The 18,696-nt window shown below is 34.4% G+C and overlaps 2 protein-coding genes across 3 annotated transcripts; one reads left to right on the top strand and one right to left on the bottom strand.

Annotated features, from left to right (window-relative positions):
* Nucleotides 1-1,356: 1,356 nt before the first annotated feature.
* Nucleotides 1,357-11,245, bottom strand: LOC126818791 (nuclear transcription factor Y subunit gamma). Of its 2 annotated transcripts, none has more exons than XM_050546359.1 (10): nucleotides 11,146-11,245; nucleotides 10,335-10,486; nucleotides 7,779-7,850; nucleotides 7,237-7,350; nucleotides 6,465-6,560; nucleotides 6,069-6,273; nucleotides 5,703-5,752; nucleotides 5,079-5,291; nucleotides 4,057-4,194; nucleotides 1,357-3,190 (listed from the first exon to the last, which is right to left on the bottom strand). In XM_050546359.1, exons 2-10 carry the CDS (start codon nucleotides 10,446-10,448, stop codon nucleotides 3,077-3,079), a joined length of 1,116 nt encoding a protein of 371 aa, XP_050402316.1. In that variant the 5' UTR covers nucleotides 10,449-10,486; nucleotides 11,146-11,245; the 3' UTR covers nucleotides 1,357-3,076. The 2 variants fall into 2 exon arrangements, with proteins under 2 accessions (XP_050402316.1, XP_050402318.1); XM_050546361.1 differs by having other exon boundaries at nucleotides 10,335-10,591; nucleotides 11,146-11,224.
* On the top strand, nucleotides 11,053-17,340 carry LOC126818795 (mediator of RNA polymerase II transcription subunit 8). The gene is made up of 7 exons (XM_050546367.2): nucleotides 11,053-11,323; nucleotides 12,242-12,360; nucleotides 13,018-13,162; nucleotides 13,601-13,741; nucleotides 14,153-14,237; nucleotides 15,231-15,386; nucleotides 16,888-17,340. Exons 1-7 carry the CDS (start codon nucleotides 11,243-11,245, stop codon nucleotides 16,965-16,967), a joined length of 807 nt encoding a protein of 268 aa, XP_050402324.1. The 5' UTR covers nucleotides 11,053-11,242; the 3' UTR covers nucleotides 16,968-17,340.
* The last annotated feature ends 1,356 nt before the right edge of the window (nucleotides 17,341-18,696 follow it).

Genomic DNA, 18,696 nt, shown 5'->3' with positions numbered 1-18,696 from the left:
ATAAATAACTGGAAGGGATTTGGATTGGTTGTTTTGGCCTGCTTTATAATTTAGATCAACATTCAAAACTGTTACCAATATTTAAAATCTGTAGTCTACTTTCGCAGCTTTAAAATCTTGTGGAGTTACATCGGCAACGACCATTTGCCGTCTTCTGTGATTTCTTTGCCACTACTGACACAGTTTGGTTTCCCATTGTCAGCGTTGCAGGTCGGAGGGCCTGGCAAAAGGCAAAAACCAACGTACAGTCGCTTGGATGAGGTGTACACTTAGAAGAACCCTTGGTAGTTGGAATAGCGCCGTATGCCCGTCTTCATTATCCCAGTTTATGCGGTTGTTTCTTGTCCGTGTGTTTTAAATTAACCTTTGAACCAGATTTTCAGTTCTTTCAGTTACAAAGAAAACATTCCGCAAATGTTATGCCTGTAATTTGCAATACCAATTAAAATTTTACCAGTGCATATACTTTGATTTAATTGCACTGTATTGCCACTCAACATTTCCTTTAGACTGAATAATGGTGCTTATAATAGTAGCGGCTATACTAGCGGGAAGCACGTTTGGTCCACTGCATTGAAAGAAAAAGTTTGGATTGAACAGTTGGAGGATACAATTCACCGGACACAATTTTGTTGTCTAATAAAACATCGTTTGTGTTTTTTTTCTTTAACAGTTGAAGTATATTTGATGTGTAGGACAGCACAAATTGTAAATTGGCTACCGTTTTAAAGATGAAGGCCCAAAACTCAATAGCCATTCGGATAGGACGAAAAACCGCAGTTCTGTGTACACCTTGGCGTGTACATAAAAGAACCCATGACAGAACATAGTGCCAATGTAGGGGCAAAGTTTCCCTTATAGCACACTCCATTGCTATGTAGGGGCAAAGTTTCCCTTATAGCACACTCCATTGCTATGCCCATCTTCATTAGCCCCCCCCCCCCCCCCAGTCTAAATTATCTCATTTAAAGATACAGTATGCAAGAGATAAATCTGTCTATTGCAGGTTTTTTTCTGGCTTCAAATGTTATATAATTATTATTTAGAATTTTATTAACATTACACGATCATAATCAAATCTCTAGACCATCCAATCTCTTGGATTTTAAGTAGATTAGAACACCACGGCCATTTAAGTGTTTAATGCTAAAATAAGATATTCTAGACTTTGTCTCAAATGCCAAGTTTGGTAGCTACAATGGTAAACAATTTACACACAGTATAAAGAAATTTGACTGTAATTTTCTATATATTCACAATCTATATTTGTACTATCATAGCAAGAAATGTCAGCTATTTATCTAAACCTTGCATAATATATCTTTAAACAGTCAATAAACTAAAACTACAACATGGTTTACAGAAACAATGAGTTTATTTTATAGCCACTATAACAATAATATATTTATACAATAAGACATGTGAATATCTAACAAGCATTTACATGATATTTTAATACCTCAGTCTTTAATTTAAAATATCTTCTTTACAGCACTTTATAAAAATTGACTATACCCTATATACATTATATACAATTCATTTTATACAACTGGCCTTGGTAAGATATAGCTTTCTTCATTAAGGAATAACTGTCTTGTATTAAATACTTATTGTGGTACATGCATATCAAAAGAGGATGATATAAAGTGTGCAGGGAATTATCATCTTTTTTGTGACGACAACCCCTATCACTTTTATTCTAGCATAAACAAAACTTGTCAAAGTTATTGCCTATAGAGGCTCTCATCGATTTTATCAATTACAATTGAATTATATTTTCAAAAACCATAGACATCATTTATCAATTTTGACTAAGAAAGCAAATATCCAAACAGATCTTTATATCTTATCATGTGTAAATATATCTTAATTTTATTAGCTAGCTACTATTATTTATATAAATCAGACCTTATCTAAACACATTTACATTTCAAACGTTACCCAAAAAAAGCAAAACAAACAAGTATTAATAACAAACAATGGAAAAAAAATGGTAAATTGAATTTATAAAACATAAATGGTGTATTAATAACACTGAAAATGCATTTCAAAACAAACTAATATATTTTATTTAAAAAAATTAGATAGAATTAAAACTCAATTTTCATCTTAAAGCTATTCTTTATGGAATATGTGTAAAATGTTTGGATGGCATTAATATGTTAGTACAATATCAACCCTGGTTTGTGTCCAATAACCTTAGAAATCTTTTATGTTGACGCCTAAAGATACAGGGAATTTCAGAAAATATGGCCATGATGCAATTACATTTGGAGATTTCAAAAGTTACACAACAATTCTCGAATGCTTCAAGTTGCCAATATCTTTTATCAATTGTTCCTTTGAAATACCCAGATGTCACACCATCTTTTCTGAAAACCACAACTGAATAATTTCTGTGACACTATATAAGGCATTTTTACTGACCAATGATTACCCCAAAATGATTTGCATTCAATCTAATTTTCATCTTTAACATACATCTAATACAAATCAACGAATTTACCACACTGATTCCGAAAAGATTACCACAAATCACTAAATCACCTCTAAGTGCAATTTGACGATTTGATCGGGTGATCACATGTTTTTTTTCACCAATGTCCAGCCACAAGAACTGTTTACAGCTAATCAGCACATTTAATGAATTCGCCAAGTTCATTTGAAATCGACTATACTGTCACATGAGATCTCCACTAAATTCAAATCGATTTAGCAAGTCAATAAAAACGCCTATAGAAACATCTGGAGTAGGTAGAAAACAATTACATGTGTTCAACTATGAAAACATAATAATCCATGTTCTTCTACCTTTTGAAATGTAATAATGATCTGGTTAGATTTTATGCAATGAAGACTAGAAAAACATTTCTTTAGAAACAACTAAATAGCACACCTACTTTTCCATTGACAAACTTTTTAGAGCAGCAAAAGAGGAGATTAAAAAACATGATTTTCGTGCAAAATAATGTCACCTTCCAGTGTTTATTAGCTATTTGACTTTGATAAAAAAATTTTTCCTCATATAGCTCGTCTAAAACAGTGATCAATGGAAAAAAGTTGTACTAGATGAAATCTAAGATACATCTTGTTGATTTTCCCCTGATTGTACATCACCAGATGTGGGTTGTTGTATAAATATCTGTTGGGCATTTTGTCCTAATGGCAGACCTTGTAGCTGAAGTAATGGCTGAAACAGACAAGTAAAAAATTAAATAATACCAAGAAAACATTAACTGATTATCTTGTCTAACATCCCTATATTACCTGATTTCCATGATTGCAGGCTAAAAGATTTATTCTTTTCCTGTTATCTATTTGAACATAATATAACTAATACACTAGATATACGTGTTTAATACCAACCATGATAACTATTCTACAACATGGTAGCTTTCAAATTTCAGTTAGCTCCTGTTTATTGAAAATTGAATATATATCAATTTTTGAATGGAATTACAAATAATTCGTTTTAGAAATACATTTATTATAATTTTGTATTCAGATCATTAATTTGTTGACAAAATGACAAGAAAATGACAAATTAATTGGCAAATTAAGAATGAAAGGATATATGCACTACGCCCACAATCTAAGGTAAAGTATTTATAGTAGAATGAAACCTGGTAGAAATATATCTTTAACAGAACCATATTCAGTTTGAAGAATAACTTCCCAAAAAGTTGCCAACCCTGCAACTTACTGGACCTCATGAACATCCATTCCTGTTTGCAGCAACAAAAAGGGATTCAAAAACTGTAGTGTCACTCATCTTTTTGTCACTGTATCAAAGAACAATCATAACTCTGAGAAGACTTGATATATGACACTACAGCTAACAGAGAGCGAAATGGGTTTAACATCCACTCGACACAAACTAGGTCATTTTGGTACTAACATGGTTCAATTTTATTAAATAATTTGCTTGTGCATTGGGGTTTTTAAAAGTAGGGAATCGAAACCCTTCAACTTGACTGAATGACAGACCTTAGGATCTGAGTACACATTAACCATTCAGCAACCCAATCCCAGAGATAATATACAATAATATTTTACCTGATTAGCTTGTGTTGTAAATGACTGTTGTGTTTGATCTTGTGCTTGTTGTACTATAATTTGTTGTTGTTGATTTGTTTGTTGTTTACCCTGTATCTGTAACTGTATAGCTTGTAATTGTTGGGGTGTCAGCTGAATCTAAAATATATAATCACATATTAGCGCATCCATTTATAAAAAAAAAAACAATCATAGGTGATTTGTTCCCATTATTACCTCAACTACACACAGAGAGCACTTTTTATGATTGAAAAACTATTAATATTTATTGCAAGAAAAACAAGATGATGATGATCGAAGCGAGGCCTAAAATTCAATCGCTAAATTCTCGGTTCAGAGTGGATCAATTTGACTGAAAGTTTCAGCAAATTACCTTTACATTATCTAGTTTTAAGTATTATAGTGAGAACTACCAGCTCTTTATCTAATTTCCCATAATGCATCTTTAATACTTCACAGAATACTATCATTAAATAAAGGGAAGAACTTCCCACTAAACCAATCCCTGGCAAAAGGTCACAAATGAAAAGATTGCAAAATCATATTCTAAAATACAGGAAGAAGTTTCGGCTCTCCTAGATCATGTCTCAGATATCACTTTTGTGGAAGCAAGGTACTACTACTATCCTTACCAGTGCTTTGTATAGCACAGTATCTGACCATAACATAATTTGGCCATGGCAAGTAATTCAAGGGAAATAACTTCACTTCAATAAAACATGCACTGTTTAACAGTTTAACAAAGATCCCCATAATAATTCCCCCTCATTGGTTTAGAATGTAGTTTCTTCCATTTCCCCCCACCCCTACCCCTGCTTTTACATGGCATTTTTATTGTCCTTTTGGTATAGACATTTTTTGTCAGGTTTTAGTAAATATTGGTGATTTTGTAACAGAACTGGTTATATTGAAAAGTAGAGCAGATACGTCAATGTCCAGTTTGTTTGTCTCAAACATGCTTTATAAAGAGGTAAGTTAAAGCTTGTCAAAGCAACAAGAATCATTATATAGCCTATACTCACTGGTATATTTTGTATTTCACCGCTAGGTGTAACAACTTGTTGATAAACTTGGGTTTGTTGTTGTTGTGGCTGTTGCTGTTGTTGTTGCTGCTGTTGTTGTTGTAATTGGATGGTTTGTTGTTGGGCTGGCACTGCGACCTGCTGAACTTGTACTTGACCTAATTGTTGTTGAGGCGATTGAATTTGTATAATCTGCTGTCCAGCTTGGGTTGTCTGTAAAGAAAAAAAATTTCACGGTAAAAAGTAAGTGTGGTTGATAAAAAAATATACAGGAAATGTTTGTTAGCTACATTGTAAAGCAAATCTACATGTTAAAATGACCTACTCTTCTGCACCAAACAGACTAATAAAGAAAGGCAAAAGCCATGCAATGTGCTATAAGGACAATTTTGCCCAGACAGTGGCACTACGACTGACTCATATCGATATAAGAGTAGGTGTAGCACCACTGTCCGAGTAAAATTGTATGGCATATGCCCGTCTTCATTAGCCCAGTCAGAGCAGAATAGTAGGACGTTAAACCCCATTTCATAAACTGGTGGATCTCAGTGTTTATGATGAAATGAATTACTAGACACTTTTTCCTTCCCAGGCCCTCCATCCTGCCAATACATGAAAACTTACCCCTCCTGAATTACCCAATATCTGGAATGGTTGTTGTAGTATTTGTCCACCTAAAGTATAAATAATAAATATTCTATAAAATCTTTAACAAGCAAATATATTTATTATATAAAACTGACTGAGCATTACCAACTTCAACCATGCAAACATTCCACCCAGAAATAGTAACAAGGCTTAAAGTCTAGACTGAGATCAGACTTTGAATTTAATAAAATCATTGCTGACCATCCAAAATGAATAAATACATAAGATTATGCCACTTTTTCATATTGGATAAGGGTAAAATTTGAAGATTTTACAAGAGACGTAGTGTATTTTTTAAAAAAACAAAAAAAAAACAAAAAAACAAATGTCAATTTTATTTACCTGGTAATTGTATGGTAGCTTGTTGTTGTGGTTGTTGAACTTGCGCTGTTTGTTGTGGCTGCTGTACTACTTGTGTCGCCTGTTGTGTCGTTGGTTGAGCTGCCACCTGTGTTTGTTGTTGTTGTTGTGCTTGCTGTTGGGCTAACTGTAGATAATAGTTGATTTGGTCTGGAAGTGATTGTGAATTTGCACGGCCTGTGTCATCCTAAAAGAAATTTGCCATTAAATATACATGTACATACACAGTAGGGCAATACATAAATCCATCAAGAATACCAGCAAATTATCAAAATATTATTCTAAAATACAAAACTAAATTTCAGATTGATGGGAAATGCTCTATTTCTTGTTCAAAGAAACCATATTTTTCTTAATATATTCAAATTCAACACTAACTTGTCTTTTAGCTGGTTTCATTTCATCTCTAGGAACAATATCAATCAGGAAATCAAACTGATCAAACTTAGAGATAGCCATAGCGATATCATTTCTCTGAAAAACAAAATTAAACTATTACTGATCTACTTTAAGATATCTTAACCAATTAGGTACTCATGGTCAGCTATTCTTAATTCAATGAGATTGAAAACTAAGTGAGAGCATTGACTTAAATCTAACTGGATACTCTGAGACAATTATTCTTAATTCAAGGAAACTGAAAACTAAACGACAACATCAACTTACTTCTTTTAGTAATAGGACATTGTGCCATTTATTTTTTAAAGCAGTGGACACACTAGCCAAATGAGTGGACAGACCAGGCGAATTCTCCGCCCGAATCATGCGTCGATTGCACAACCTTTCACGTCACATGATTAAACATGGCAGCGACCATGTCTTCAAACAATTATGTGACTTCTCGACATCAGTGGTGATTGGTTAATGAATTCTAAAAATCGGTTGAATGCTTTGGCGAACCGGACACATTAGGTGAATATGTTCGTTGGAATGCAAATTCGGCGAATATCAAACATGTTTGATTCGGCCAATAGAAATTCAGCTGAATGACAGTGGACATAGCAAGCTGAATTTTGGTGGCGATTGATTCGTTGGCTAGTGTGTCCACCGCTTTACTTGATAAAAATGCAAATATTTCTTGATCGGCAACATCACTTTTTGGACATGTAAATTACTAATCGAGTTGATTTTTTAAAATTCTTTAATATACCTGTAATGTTCTTCTTTTATTATCTTCTGTATGAATCCATGCACGTAATGATATCTCACTAATAAATATCTCTGCAGCTTTAGCAAATAGTACAGGAGCTTCAGCGCTGATCATCTGTTCACAAAAAAAAGGTGTTGATGTGATTTTATGTTTATCAATATCTTTAATTATAGTTTAAACAGAATTCTTATTCTTGTAATCTACCAACATTTATTTATTTCATTTTTTTTTCCATAAAATATTTGGCCAGTTTTTCCAGATTTCTGAAAACAAAATTTTAACGATTTGCTATTCATCATAGCTGTTTATGGATGTCTTAAACGATTCATGATCAGGGACCTGTTTCACGAAATTTTAACTAAGATAAAATCCAAATTTTAGTATTTTGATTGGATAATAGTAGGTTGATTTTAGTGCTTAGCCAATCAAAATTGAAGTATTCACTAAAATTTGGATTTTATCTTTAGTTAAGATTTCGAGAAACAGGGCCCAGGTCAATAATCCTATATTTATATTGGGTTCTATTAAATAATCTGGTATACCTTGACATCTTCATCCAACTTCATGATCTTCTTTATTCTAGCCAAGGGCAGCTCTTGATTCTTCAAATCATTCTGTAGAATTAAGGAAATCAATAGAATTTAGTACTTGTTTTTAAATCTTTTTGTCTATATACCATGGCTAAATTACAATTGTTAATATATATAAGTAAAATTGAAGTACCGGTATTTTAGAAAAAAAAAACATATAATATTCAAATTATGGCTAGTACTTTCATAGATATACTTTCATAAAGATAGTTTGCCAGGCAATGAAACATGCGCCCACGACAGCTAAATCATCCGAGCAGTCAACAACGGTTGTCGTATATTTAATCCTTTATAGGTAATGGGGGGGATTTACAAGACAATTTCATATAGATAAGATTATAATTTTTGTCCTTTGAGGGTTCACAAGGTGCTGTAACTGAAACAAGGGCCTGAACTCTGGAAGTAATATAAAAAATGAAATGAAATGAAATGGAGTTTAACGTCCTACTGTTCTGCTCCTAACCTGGGCTAATGAAGACCGGCATACGCCATACAGTGTGCTATGAGGGAAATTTTGCCCGGACAGCGGCACTACGGCCTACTCTTATATCGAATTCCAACTGCCAAGGGATCTTTTACGTACACGCCAATGTGCACACGGGACCTCGGTTTTTCGTCCCATCCGAACGATTAGACAGCTTTCCTTGTCAGCCCCTCCGTCCTGCATCACTGACAAGGGAGAACCACGCCGGAAAATCTGGATGAACTTTCTCGGCTAATGCAGGGATCGAACACCCGACCTCCAGGCTGGAAGTAATATACAAAAATTGTTGAAATTCAATAGACTTCTTCAAATGATGCATATAAATTTCAACAGACATGTTGGTTTATGCATACTCTTTTCACGACAATAATTGCCTGATTGTATAACGTAGAGTGTTCACAGGGTTCAACAAAGTGAAACAAGGGCCATAACACTTAGACATAATACAGGAAAATTGCTGAAATTCAATAGGCCTCATTGTGTCACTAATTTAAATAATGCACATAAATTTCATACAGATCGGATGATAAATTTTGTTGTTAGTGCATTCACAGGGTTCGACAAAGTGAAAGTCTAACTTTAGACGTAATTAACAGAAATTGCTGAAATTCAATAGGCTTCTTCGTTTCACTAATCTTAAAGATGCATATAAATTACATACAGATAGGATAATTTTTGATGTTGGAATATTCACAAGGTGCAATAAAGTGAAACACAGGCCATAACTCCAGAATAAATGAACAGAAATTACTGAAATTAAATAGGACTCTTCATCTCAGTAATGTTAACAAGATATATCAATTTCAAAATAAGATGATAAATGTAGTCTGTAGTTTGTTCACAAGAATGTGTGGACGAAAGATCGACAGGCAGACAAATGACAAAATACGACCACATGTCCATGTGGATGTATAAAAAGGGAAAAACCCATTACACCCACCATCCCCAATATTATGATTGAGAAAAATACCTGTAAGACTAATAATTACATCAATGAAGAAATTAACACAAAACAAGGAGGGGAGCCTTAGTTAGAAAGCTTCCCCTCTGTATTAATCCATCGAAGGCTTTGCACGTTTTCAAACTTACTGTCTACACAGTGACCAAATAACTTCAAAGTTTATAACTCAAAACACCTCACATTTTCATATAAAGTAGCATCATGATTGGGCACTTTTTGTTAGAATTTACTCCCTCTAACTTTTAAAATTTATTGTTATTCAGTAGAATGTCAGTTAAGTCATTCCCAAGCAAATTCGTCAACACAAAAAGTAGCCAAGTCGTCCATAAATATCAAAACTCATTGGTCAAGTTGTCCACATGGCATTGGTTGACTCGTCCACACAATATTGTTTATGTTAGGGATACAGAAATATGTTGGTTGAGTCGTCCATACGACATTGTTTATGTTAGGGACACAGAAAGTATTCATAGTGAGTATAAATAAGTATACTGAGTAATGCTTTACCATCATATCCACACGGTTTTCACAGTGTTTGATGACTATAATTTTCTTTACGTCAATTGGCAGATGGTGATTCAATTCAGATTTCATATGAAACCGATTATGTCTAAAATCATAACGCCAATCAACAAAAAATATGAGTTTACTTTATTACAAAAACATTGGTGAGCTAACCATTATGTCTAAGATCGTATAACGCTAATCAACAAACGATACTAGTCTATTTTTATTACAAAAAGATCAGTGAACTAATCTTGGCCCGTGATTGGTCAACCAGTTTAGTTGATTATTGGTACAAATAAAACAATTATAAACAACCAATGAGTACAACTTATTTATTCCATACAATTAATTTGTGTATGAGTCAATTATTAGTTGTGGACGACATAACAGTTGTGGACGACTTAAAGGTGGACAGATTTGCTTGTGGATGATATAACTGGCACCCATTCAATTTGGTTAGTGGACTAAATAAAAGAAATCTACAGTAATACACAGTATTACCATATACATGATGTCCCTTTAAATCAAATTGTAAAGAAGCTTACAGATGTCATACCTCTTTAGGATTTTGTATTTTGTTGATAACTTTAGGCCAGAAGTCTGTGAGCATCTGTTGTGCTTCCAGAGAAACACCTGATATGGGTGCAGGACTTGCAAATTGTTCTGCCATGATGTTTGATTGTGTTTATTGGTACTACCAGCCAGCAACTAAAAAAATAATGATATATATAGAGGAAGTACAGTACAGACAAAATTGTTGTCTGGAGTCAGTCTGGTGTGTTGTTATTTAGCTTCATCTTTATTCCATTTTCTCTAAAAAAAAATCAATGCATTACTAATTTCGGAAGGAAGAGAGTAGATAGGACTATCTTCCTTATCAAATGGCGGTTATAATAAATTGTTAGTTTCATTTTACAATTACTTGAGTTGAGCAGTTTCCGTGATGATTGACAAGGAAATTAAGATGTCGAAGTGGTGATCTGAATATGTCATGAGCAATCCATAATGGCTGGCGACCAAGATTGAGGGCACGGTCCATGGTGGGGGTTAAATAGTTGGAACTGTCAACAGACATATTTGATTGTAATCGTAACCACGTGTAGCTATTTATCCTATTAAGATGAATGAACAATTTTCGCGAATGGATGAGTTGTATAAGAAACTTTGGACCAATAAATTGGTCCGGACTGCACATCCAATCATTTTACTGACCGCCCACCAATGGGAACAAAGAAGAGAACGGTCGCATTTTCAGGGGCGCTTCGTCATTTCATCGTTTTATGACCATTTATTATAGTTCATTCCATTTCTAAAGACATAATGATAACATTTATCGACAGTTCATGTTGATAAGCCCAAATACTAACCTATTATTCCACTTTTCCCAAGAATTTTTTTGTCGATGCAATAAACGGGAAATATGGCGGATTTTTGATTGGTCGTGACCTGCTTTCTTGATCACGCATGTGCAGAACCTTACAACTTCCGGTACAATGCAAGCCTAAACGAAATAAGAAATCTAAACGGTTATATATTACCATGCAGGTAATTATTAACGACATTTTCCTATAATACATTATAAGGCCAAGGTTAAATGTAACAGTAAGCGATATACCTAATGGTAAATGGCCATAATTTACCTATTGCTATTCATTCCCACGGCACAATTCAATCTGTAATTTGGACAACTGACACGACTCTGGCTCTGGACAACTATTACTGTCCTACTCCTAGGCCTAGCAGTAGCACTGCCAGGGCCAGTAGCAGCTTAAACACGAATTTTCATGAGCCAGGCCAATGTAAAATATATTTGAAAGGATAGTCTGCCCGCACAGATTTTAGGTCAGATTTGTTCTGATCCTTTTTATTGTAAGATTAAGCAGATATTCTGATGGAATCGTGAAGGCTATAGGCCTATAGCCTATAGCCATAATGGGCAGGGTTTGTTTGTTACTGTTAGTTAAGACTAAAAAGAGGTGCATGGTTCCTTAACGGTCTCTGATACGTGATAGGATGCTGTCCGCTGACTGATCAGCGGGGGTGATACAGGCTTCCAATAGAGCTGGTTGCATTTCTGAAAAAGATCTCTGGATGAAAATTCAGGTGTATGCCATCGGTGCCATGTAGTCAAGTGCACAAAAAGCTGTTCGCAAAGGCCAAAGCCCAAATATAGATATTGCCAAATGTTACCAGAAGGAAGGAATTTACAACTGTTTATTTTTTTTACACTTAGTCATTTATAATAGCTTTAATGTATGTAATATTATTGTAATACTTTATTTACTCTGAGCCCTAGTTGAATTTGGAACTAATACTGGTATTATTAATTTATACGATACGATACATTGTTTTGGTTTTTTTTAAATATTATTTTATAATAGGCCTACCTATATTTACATACCTTTGCACTGAATAAATCATGGTTTTTATTTAATCTCATTTTTTTTTTTTAATGTGATCTAGAAAGAAGAAAAACAATTAGAATCATCGCTAGCTGATATTACAGCAAAAGTAGCAGACATCAAGAATGCTTTGGCTTCATTTTTATATAAGCTGGAAAATGAATTTGCAACATTGAATTGGTATGAAAAATATATTAGCCTGGCCCATAAATATTGTACTCCCTAAAAGTGGTATGATGCCGACTCGCTAGCCTGGAAGCCGTGGGTTTGCTCCCAGGGATAGCTGAGAAGTTCATCGAGATTTTCCAACGTGGTTTCCCCTTGTCATTGGTGAAGAATGAAGGGTCTGACAAGGACAGGATGAAAAATTGAGGTCCCGTGTACACATTGGCATATATGTAAAAGATCCATTGGCAGTTGGAATTCAATATAAGAGTAGGCCGTAGCACTGCTGCCCAGGCAAAAGTTCCCTCATCGCACATTGTATGGTGTATGCCCGTCTTAATTAGCCCAGTCAGAACATGAATTCATGTAGATCAGCAAACATTCCCCAGTTGTACGTGACAAGGAGTAGGGTAGCCTGTCCAACCCTGTGGATTTTCTCTGGATCCTCCGGTTTCCTCCCACTGCCAAAGACCCCTATGCGCAAGCAAATTGTTGAAATAAAATTGAACCATATGTTAGTCCCAAAATGACCTAGTTTGTGTCGGGACTCGAGTTGACGTTAAACCCCATTTCTCTCTTTCTCTCCTATATGTTTACATTAATATTTTTAAAAATATCTTTTACAATAGACATCACATTGATTTGCTCTTAAAAATATATTTTTTATTACAGGCCAACTATGCTGGATAATTTTGCCCTGATATCAAGTAATATGAATTCACTAAGTAGAGTATTAAGAGGAGATAGAATACCGGCATTAAGAAATTTCACACTTTTTCCAGTTTTATTATCCCCAGATACAGATCAAGAGCTAGCGGTAATAATTCCGCTTTTACTCAATATAAGATTAAATGGTGCAAATGGCCATTTATATAGATCTCAATTATAATTGGTAAATGGACAGAACAGTTGATTAAGACTACAGTGTCAAAGCATCTTTATATAAATGACTTCAATGTCCCTAACCAGCTGTCAACTTGTTCAAATTTGCAGAGTCCATCCAATAAAGATTATAAATGCATATAAATTAAACAATTTGACCAGGGCCCTATTCATAAAGAATACTGATAGTTCATTGGCTGAGTAGTAAAATTGTAGAACAAATTTTAGTGCTTGGCTAATGAAAAAGCTGCATTCTTAAAATAATTAGATTTTAAATTTTGTTGAATAAGGCCACAGTGATATCAAACTTTAATATCTTGTTTGACATTAGATTTTATAAGTCGTATATTTTAAATTTGTGTTATTTTTATAGAAATTAACAGAAGGTAGATTATTTATGTGTAATCATGAAGTTGTACCAGATTATTTACGCACCAAACCAGAGACAGAGGTAGAAGACAAAATAAATCAACTTCACACAAAGGCAAACAGTATTACTTCGGATAATGCACAGGTAAATTTGTGTATTGAATTGTATTTTGTTCCTTTATTTCATGTAAGTTTAATTTCTCATTTAATTTTATTATGGTATTAACTGTATATTTTACCATCCAGATTTGGTTTAGAATTATCAATTATAATAATAATAATACTAATAATCGTTTCCTATAGCGCTGAACATTCAGTCAGCCATTATTGGTTGATTTCACATTACAGACTTAAGGCAAAATATAGTCTTTTTCACTAATCTGAAACAATAGGCAGTTTATTATGTGACAAGCACAACTGGAATTCAACAGGAAAAATTGATATTAATGAAAATCAAATTGGTGGCTTTCAAGTAACATTAATAATGACAAATTTTCCTTTAGAAAATGGAAGTATAGATACATGTAGATACATTTTCTTTGTTATTATTTAACAGAAACAACTGAATAATCTGAATAAAATAACAAGTAATATACTAGATATTATCAACTCCTACAGGGAAGAATGGGATAATGATTCAAGTAAGTATTTTTTTAAAATAGCCCTCCTGCTTGTTGATTTCAATGTATTTGTTTGGTGGTATGATAATCTGTTTTTGTTCAAAAGTTATGTCCATAGATAAAGTCTTCTTTTGAGATATAACTGATTTTGTGTTCCTACATGAATGTTGACACAGTAAGCCAAAAAATCTAAAAAAAGTCAACTGAAATTAGGACACAAAATCACTTCGGCTTGCTTTATTGGTTCGAAATCAAATATTTTTAGTTCGTTTAAAGGGGAGTTATGTCCCTTTGCTATTATTATTACTTTGTTGGTGTGATGCATTTGTGGTGGTCATGAAAGGCATTGTGTTTGAAGTTTTAGTAAAACTGTACACATATTTTTATTATTTGTGCAATGCTGAATAGAATTTGACCAGGGCAGCAGTAGTAGACAACTCTAAATTAGTATCTGTATTGAGGTCAGTCCTCTTCCACTTGTATGCGCAGCTGATGAAAGTCAACTATATACTTATAATTTTAATCATTAATTAGCTCGGCCCGAAGTCATCCCTTTCAGTGATAGAAGTGGCCAAGTGAATATTTATTTACTGCTGATCAGCTTGCCGTCCTGGCAAGGGGAAATTGTGCCAGGAAATCTTGAGCACCTTCCTCAGGCAACATCAGGAGCGAATCTGAGACCTGGTTAATAAGCCAGTGTCTTACTCACTGAGCTGCCATGGCTTCCAATGTTTATACAATATAGCAACCACATTCACTATGTTCATATAAACATTCACATCAATTATGCTCCGTTCAGCTGGTCATATAAACATTCACACCCATTATGCTCAATTAAGATGATTTTTATACGCCCACATTTTCATGTGGACGTTTATTGTCGTCGGCCCTGTCCATTCGTGTGTCCGAACGTTTGTTGTCATTGTTGACAATTTTATTGACACTATGAAGAATCCATTTATATGCCTAGCTGTTCAAACTGTCTATAGTAAAATATTTTACTTTCTTTAACAGAACAAAAAACTCAACAACCACAGACTTCTTCCCAGTCAGAGACAAATACATTAATAGCAGCGATATCTATGGGAAAAGGTTTACGTCTACAATCACAGATGCCTCAACAATCGCAACAACCTAGTCCTGGCATGCAACAGCAAAGTCAAAAACCAAGTTAGTTTGTTTTTATACGCCCACAATTACAGGTCACAATTTTTATCCGATTTCAACGAAACTTGAAATATAGGTTTATCACCCTAAGATCTTGGTTCCTTTCGATATTGGCATGTATCGGACTGTAACTTCATGGATTATGGCCCCTGATTGTACGAAAAATCACGTTTTTAGCATGTGAACACTGTAGAGGTCACAATTTTTATCCGATTTGGTTCAAACTTGAAATGTATGCTTATAACCCAAAGATCTTGGTTCCTTTTGATATTCAAGCTTCCTGAATTATGGCCCCCTGATTGTACGAAAAATTGTGTTTTTAGTTTGTGGACCCTATAGAGGTCATAATTTTTATCTGATTTAAAAAAAACGTATTATTATATCACCGTTAAACCCTAAGGACGGCGGAGTTCGAATTTCGTGAAAATCGGCTCAAAACTGACAGACATAATGGTCGCCGTTCGTTCTCAAATAGCGTAAAAATATGGTATATCAAGGTTGTGGACCCTATAGAGGTCACAATTATCTGATTTTGTTGAAACTTGAAATGTAAGTTAATAACCCAAAGATCTCGGTTCCTTTCGATATTCGCGCATATCAGAACGTAAATTCCTGAATTATGGCCCCTGATTGTACGAAAAATCACGTTTTTAGCTTGTGGACCCTATAGAGGTCATAATGTTTATCCGATTTAAAAAAACGTATTTTATCACCATTACACCCTAAGGACGGCTGAGTTTGAATTTCGTGAAAATCGGCCCAAAACTGATAGACAAAATGGCCGCCCCTCATTCTCAAATAGCGTCAAATTATGGTATATCAAGGTTGTGGACCCTATAGAGGTCACAATTTTTATCCGATTTTGTTGAAACAGGAAATGTAAGTTTATAACCCAAAGATCTCGGTTCTTTCGATATTTGCGCATATCAAATTGTAATTTCCTGAATTATGGCCCTTGATTGTAGGAAAAATCACATTCTTTTTAGCTTGTTCTCTGGCCATCTCTCGAAAATGTGGGCGGATCCTGCCTGGCAGCCGCTGGTTAAATGCCAACATTGAAATGTTTTATATGGTCATCAGTCCAGCTTCTGTTCATTGGTCTGTCCATAATTTATTGTGAACCCTCTAGACACAAAATTAATAATCAAAACAAACAGTCTTTTTAGAAATTATATACCATATTTAATGAGAAGATTAAAACTTCCAGAGTTATTGTCCTTGATTACTTTGTGAATACACTATGCTATTTTGCCTTTATTTATTGAAGAATCACTGACAATTTTTCTTTCTTGACGACATGGTGGCTCTGATTAAATGTATGTTTCATTGCCTGGCAACCTAATGTAAAAATTTATTGTTATTGTCACAAAATATTGCGTTGAATTCAAAGTAAAATATCAATTCTAAGCTTATCAAATATTCAAAATTTAGATAAATAATTATGATTATGCAACCATTAAAATAATTGTCTTGAGATAAATTTACTGATAATTATTTATTTCAGTGCCTGTTGGTAAAATGCAGAGTTCTGTTAAGACAACAATTAGAGCTGGTTCTGCTGGTCATCCATATCCACGGCCCTGAAATCTAGAAGCAATTTTTCCTACTGGACAAATCTATAAACCTACACAAGCAAAATGGAATATGTTTTGTACTGTTGCCAGGTTATGTTGGGATTATGTCAAGAAGACTCATGGTTCAATCATGTAATATAACCATACACTACATGGTGCCTAACATACCCAAAGACAATCATGCATTGACATGTATTTATTTATTACTCAGAAAATGGATAACAAATTCCTTTTAAAAAGGTGGTTATTGCATCATATTCTGTTTGATTATTTACCAAGCTGCATATTACTATTACTTTTGTATAAAGAGGTATTGTTTCGTATAATCTATTGGAAAGCACAAATGTACATAAATAAATAAACAAATGGAGGAATAAATCAAGTAAAATTAAAATATGATTTTGATTCAATATTTCTTTTCAACCTGGCATGATCAAAATATGCCACTGTAATTTTGATATCCACCATGGTAGGTTCATCCATGTAAATCTTACTGCTTTCTTTTTTCTCTGTTTGCATGAATTTACTGTAGAGTTTTTGGTCTGGAATGCTTGGGATGGGAAGGAATTGGATTTAGATGTTCTGCGGGGTTTGGGGCTCATCATGATATTACTTCATAAATATTTTGCTGTCATCCTTAATATTATCTGGCCAAATTTATTATTCGTTTGTCAACTCCCCTCAAGATTTCTTTCATTCGACTGACATATCACATACATGAGCAAACGATTCCACAGAATATTATTGTCCAAGGCATAGAATGAATTTAATATTGAGGTCAATAAAGGAAAGAACCGTGGTCTAGAACATCTAAAGAAGGGGTTGTCTCCCTTTACACTTTAGCCACGGCCCCTAGGTCGAAATTTTCACAAAATGTTCACTTTTTGACAAAGCATTAACATTGGCATACAGGTAGACTTTGATGTCCTCTTCTAATAAGATCGGGCCACGTTCGATCTGACCTCATTTTCGGCCGCCATTTTGGATTCAAATTGGACGCTTCTGAAATATGGGATTTTGACTATTAGGCCACTACGATAGCATGTTCCTGAAGTAACGACTGCGAGTTTCACAACATCTGGCCGTTGCTTGTTTACTTCACAATTCCCGAACTTATAGCTATGTTATCTACAGACACCTGAGCAGTAGCGTCCAATCAGAGGTTGTGACATCGCGACCTCCACGGAAATCTTGACATTGAATAGCCTTGCAACTTGATTATCACAGGTAAACATTTTAGCTTGAAAGTGCGAGACTTGGTATTCGCGACGATCGAGGAATCTGATAGGCTTACAAGTTGGGCTTGTACCCAATCGAAATTAGTGCCGCAATATGCAGGGTATTACCTGAAGGTCTTGATAAGATATACATGTACGTAGTTAAAGCGAGATCAAGCCTTCTATTAAAGATGCTACGATAGAAATTCTTTGTACTTATATATTCCATCTTCAACTATGCAGTTCTACTTGTGGATGTCTTTATATATTACTCAGAACTATTGAAGAATTGAAAAGGAACCTAGATCTTTGGGATATAAACCTATATTCAAGTTTTGTCAAAATTGGATAAAAAATGTGACCCGTAGAGTGTCCACAAACTAATGTGAACGGACGGACATGGGCGACGACATAATACGTCCACATGAAAATGTGCCGGGGGAAAAATGCTAACCAATAGAGCGAATAACGCAGGGTGAAAACGATAAGTGGTCCTGAAATTAGATAGTTTTCACAAGCCGG

This window comes from Patella vulgata, chromosome 4 (assembly GCF_932274485.2).
Source record: "Patella vulgata chromosome 4, xgPatVulg1.2, whole genome shotgun sequence".
In the NCBI taxonomy this organism is placed as follows: Eukaryota; Metazoa; Mollusca; class Gastropoda; family Patellidae; genus Patella; species Patella vulgata.
This window is presented reverse-complemented; position numbering and strand designations above follow the sequence as displayed.

Coding starts and splice junctions, on each gene's coding strand:
- LOC126818791 (XM_050546359.1), bottom strand. CDS start 10,448: ATGGCAGAACAATTTGCAAGTCCTGCACCCATATCAGGTGTTTCTCTG. Junction 7,351..7,778: donor AGTTGGATGAAGATGTCAAG/GTATACCAGATT, acceptor TTTTGTGAACAG/ATGATCAGCGCTGAAGCTCC. Junction 6,561..7,236: donor ATAAAAGAAGAACATTACAG/GTATATTAAAGA, acceptor TTTGTTTTTCAG/AGAAATGATATCGCTATGGC.
- LOC126818795 (XM_050546367.2), top strand. CDS start 11,243: ATGTGCAGAACCTTACAACTTCCGGTACAATGCAAGCCTAAACGAAAT. Junction 13,163..13,600: donor ATACAGATCAAGAGCTAGCG/GTAATAATTCCG, acceptor TTATTTTTATAG/AAATTAACAGAAGGTAGATT. Junction 14,238..15,230: donor AGAATGGGATAATGATTCAA/GTAAGTATTTTT, acceptor TTTCTTTAACAG/AACAAAAAACTCAACAACCA.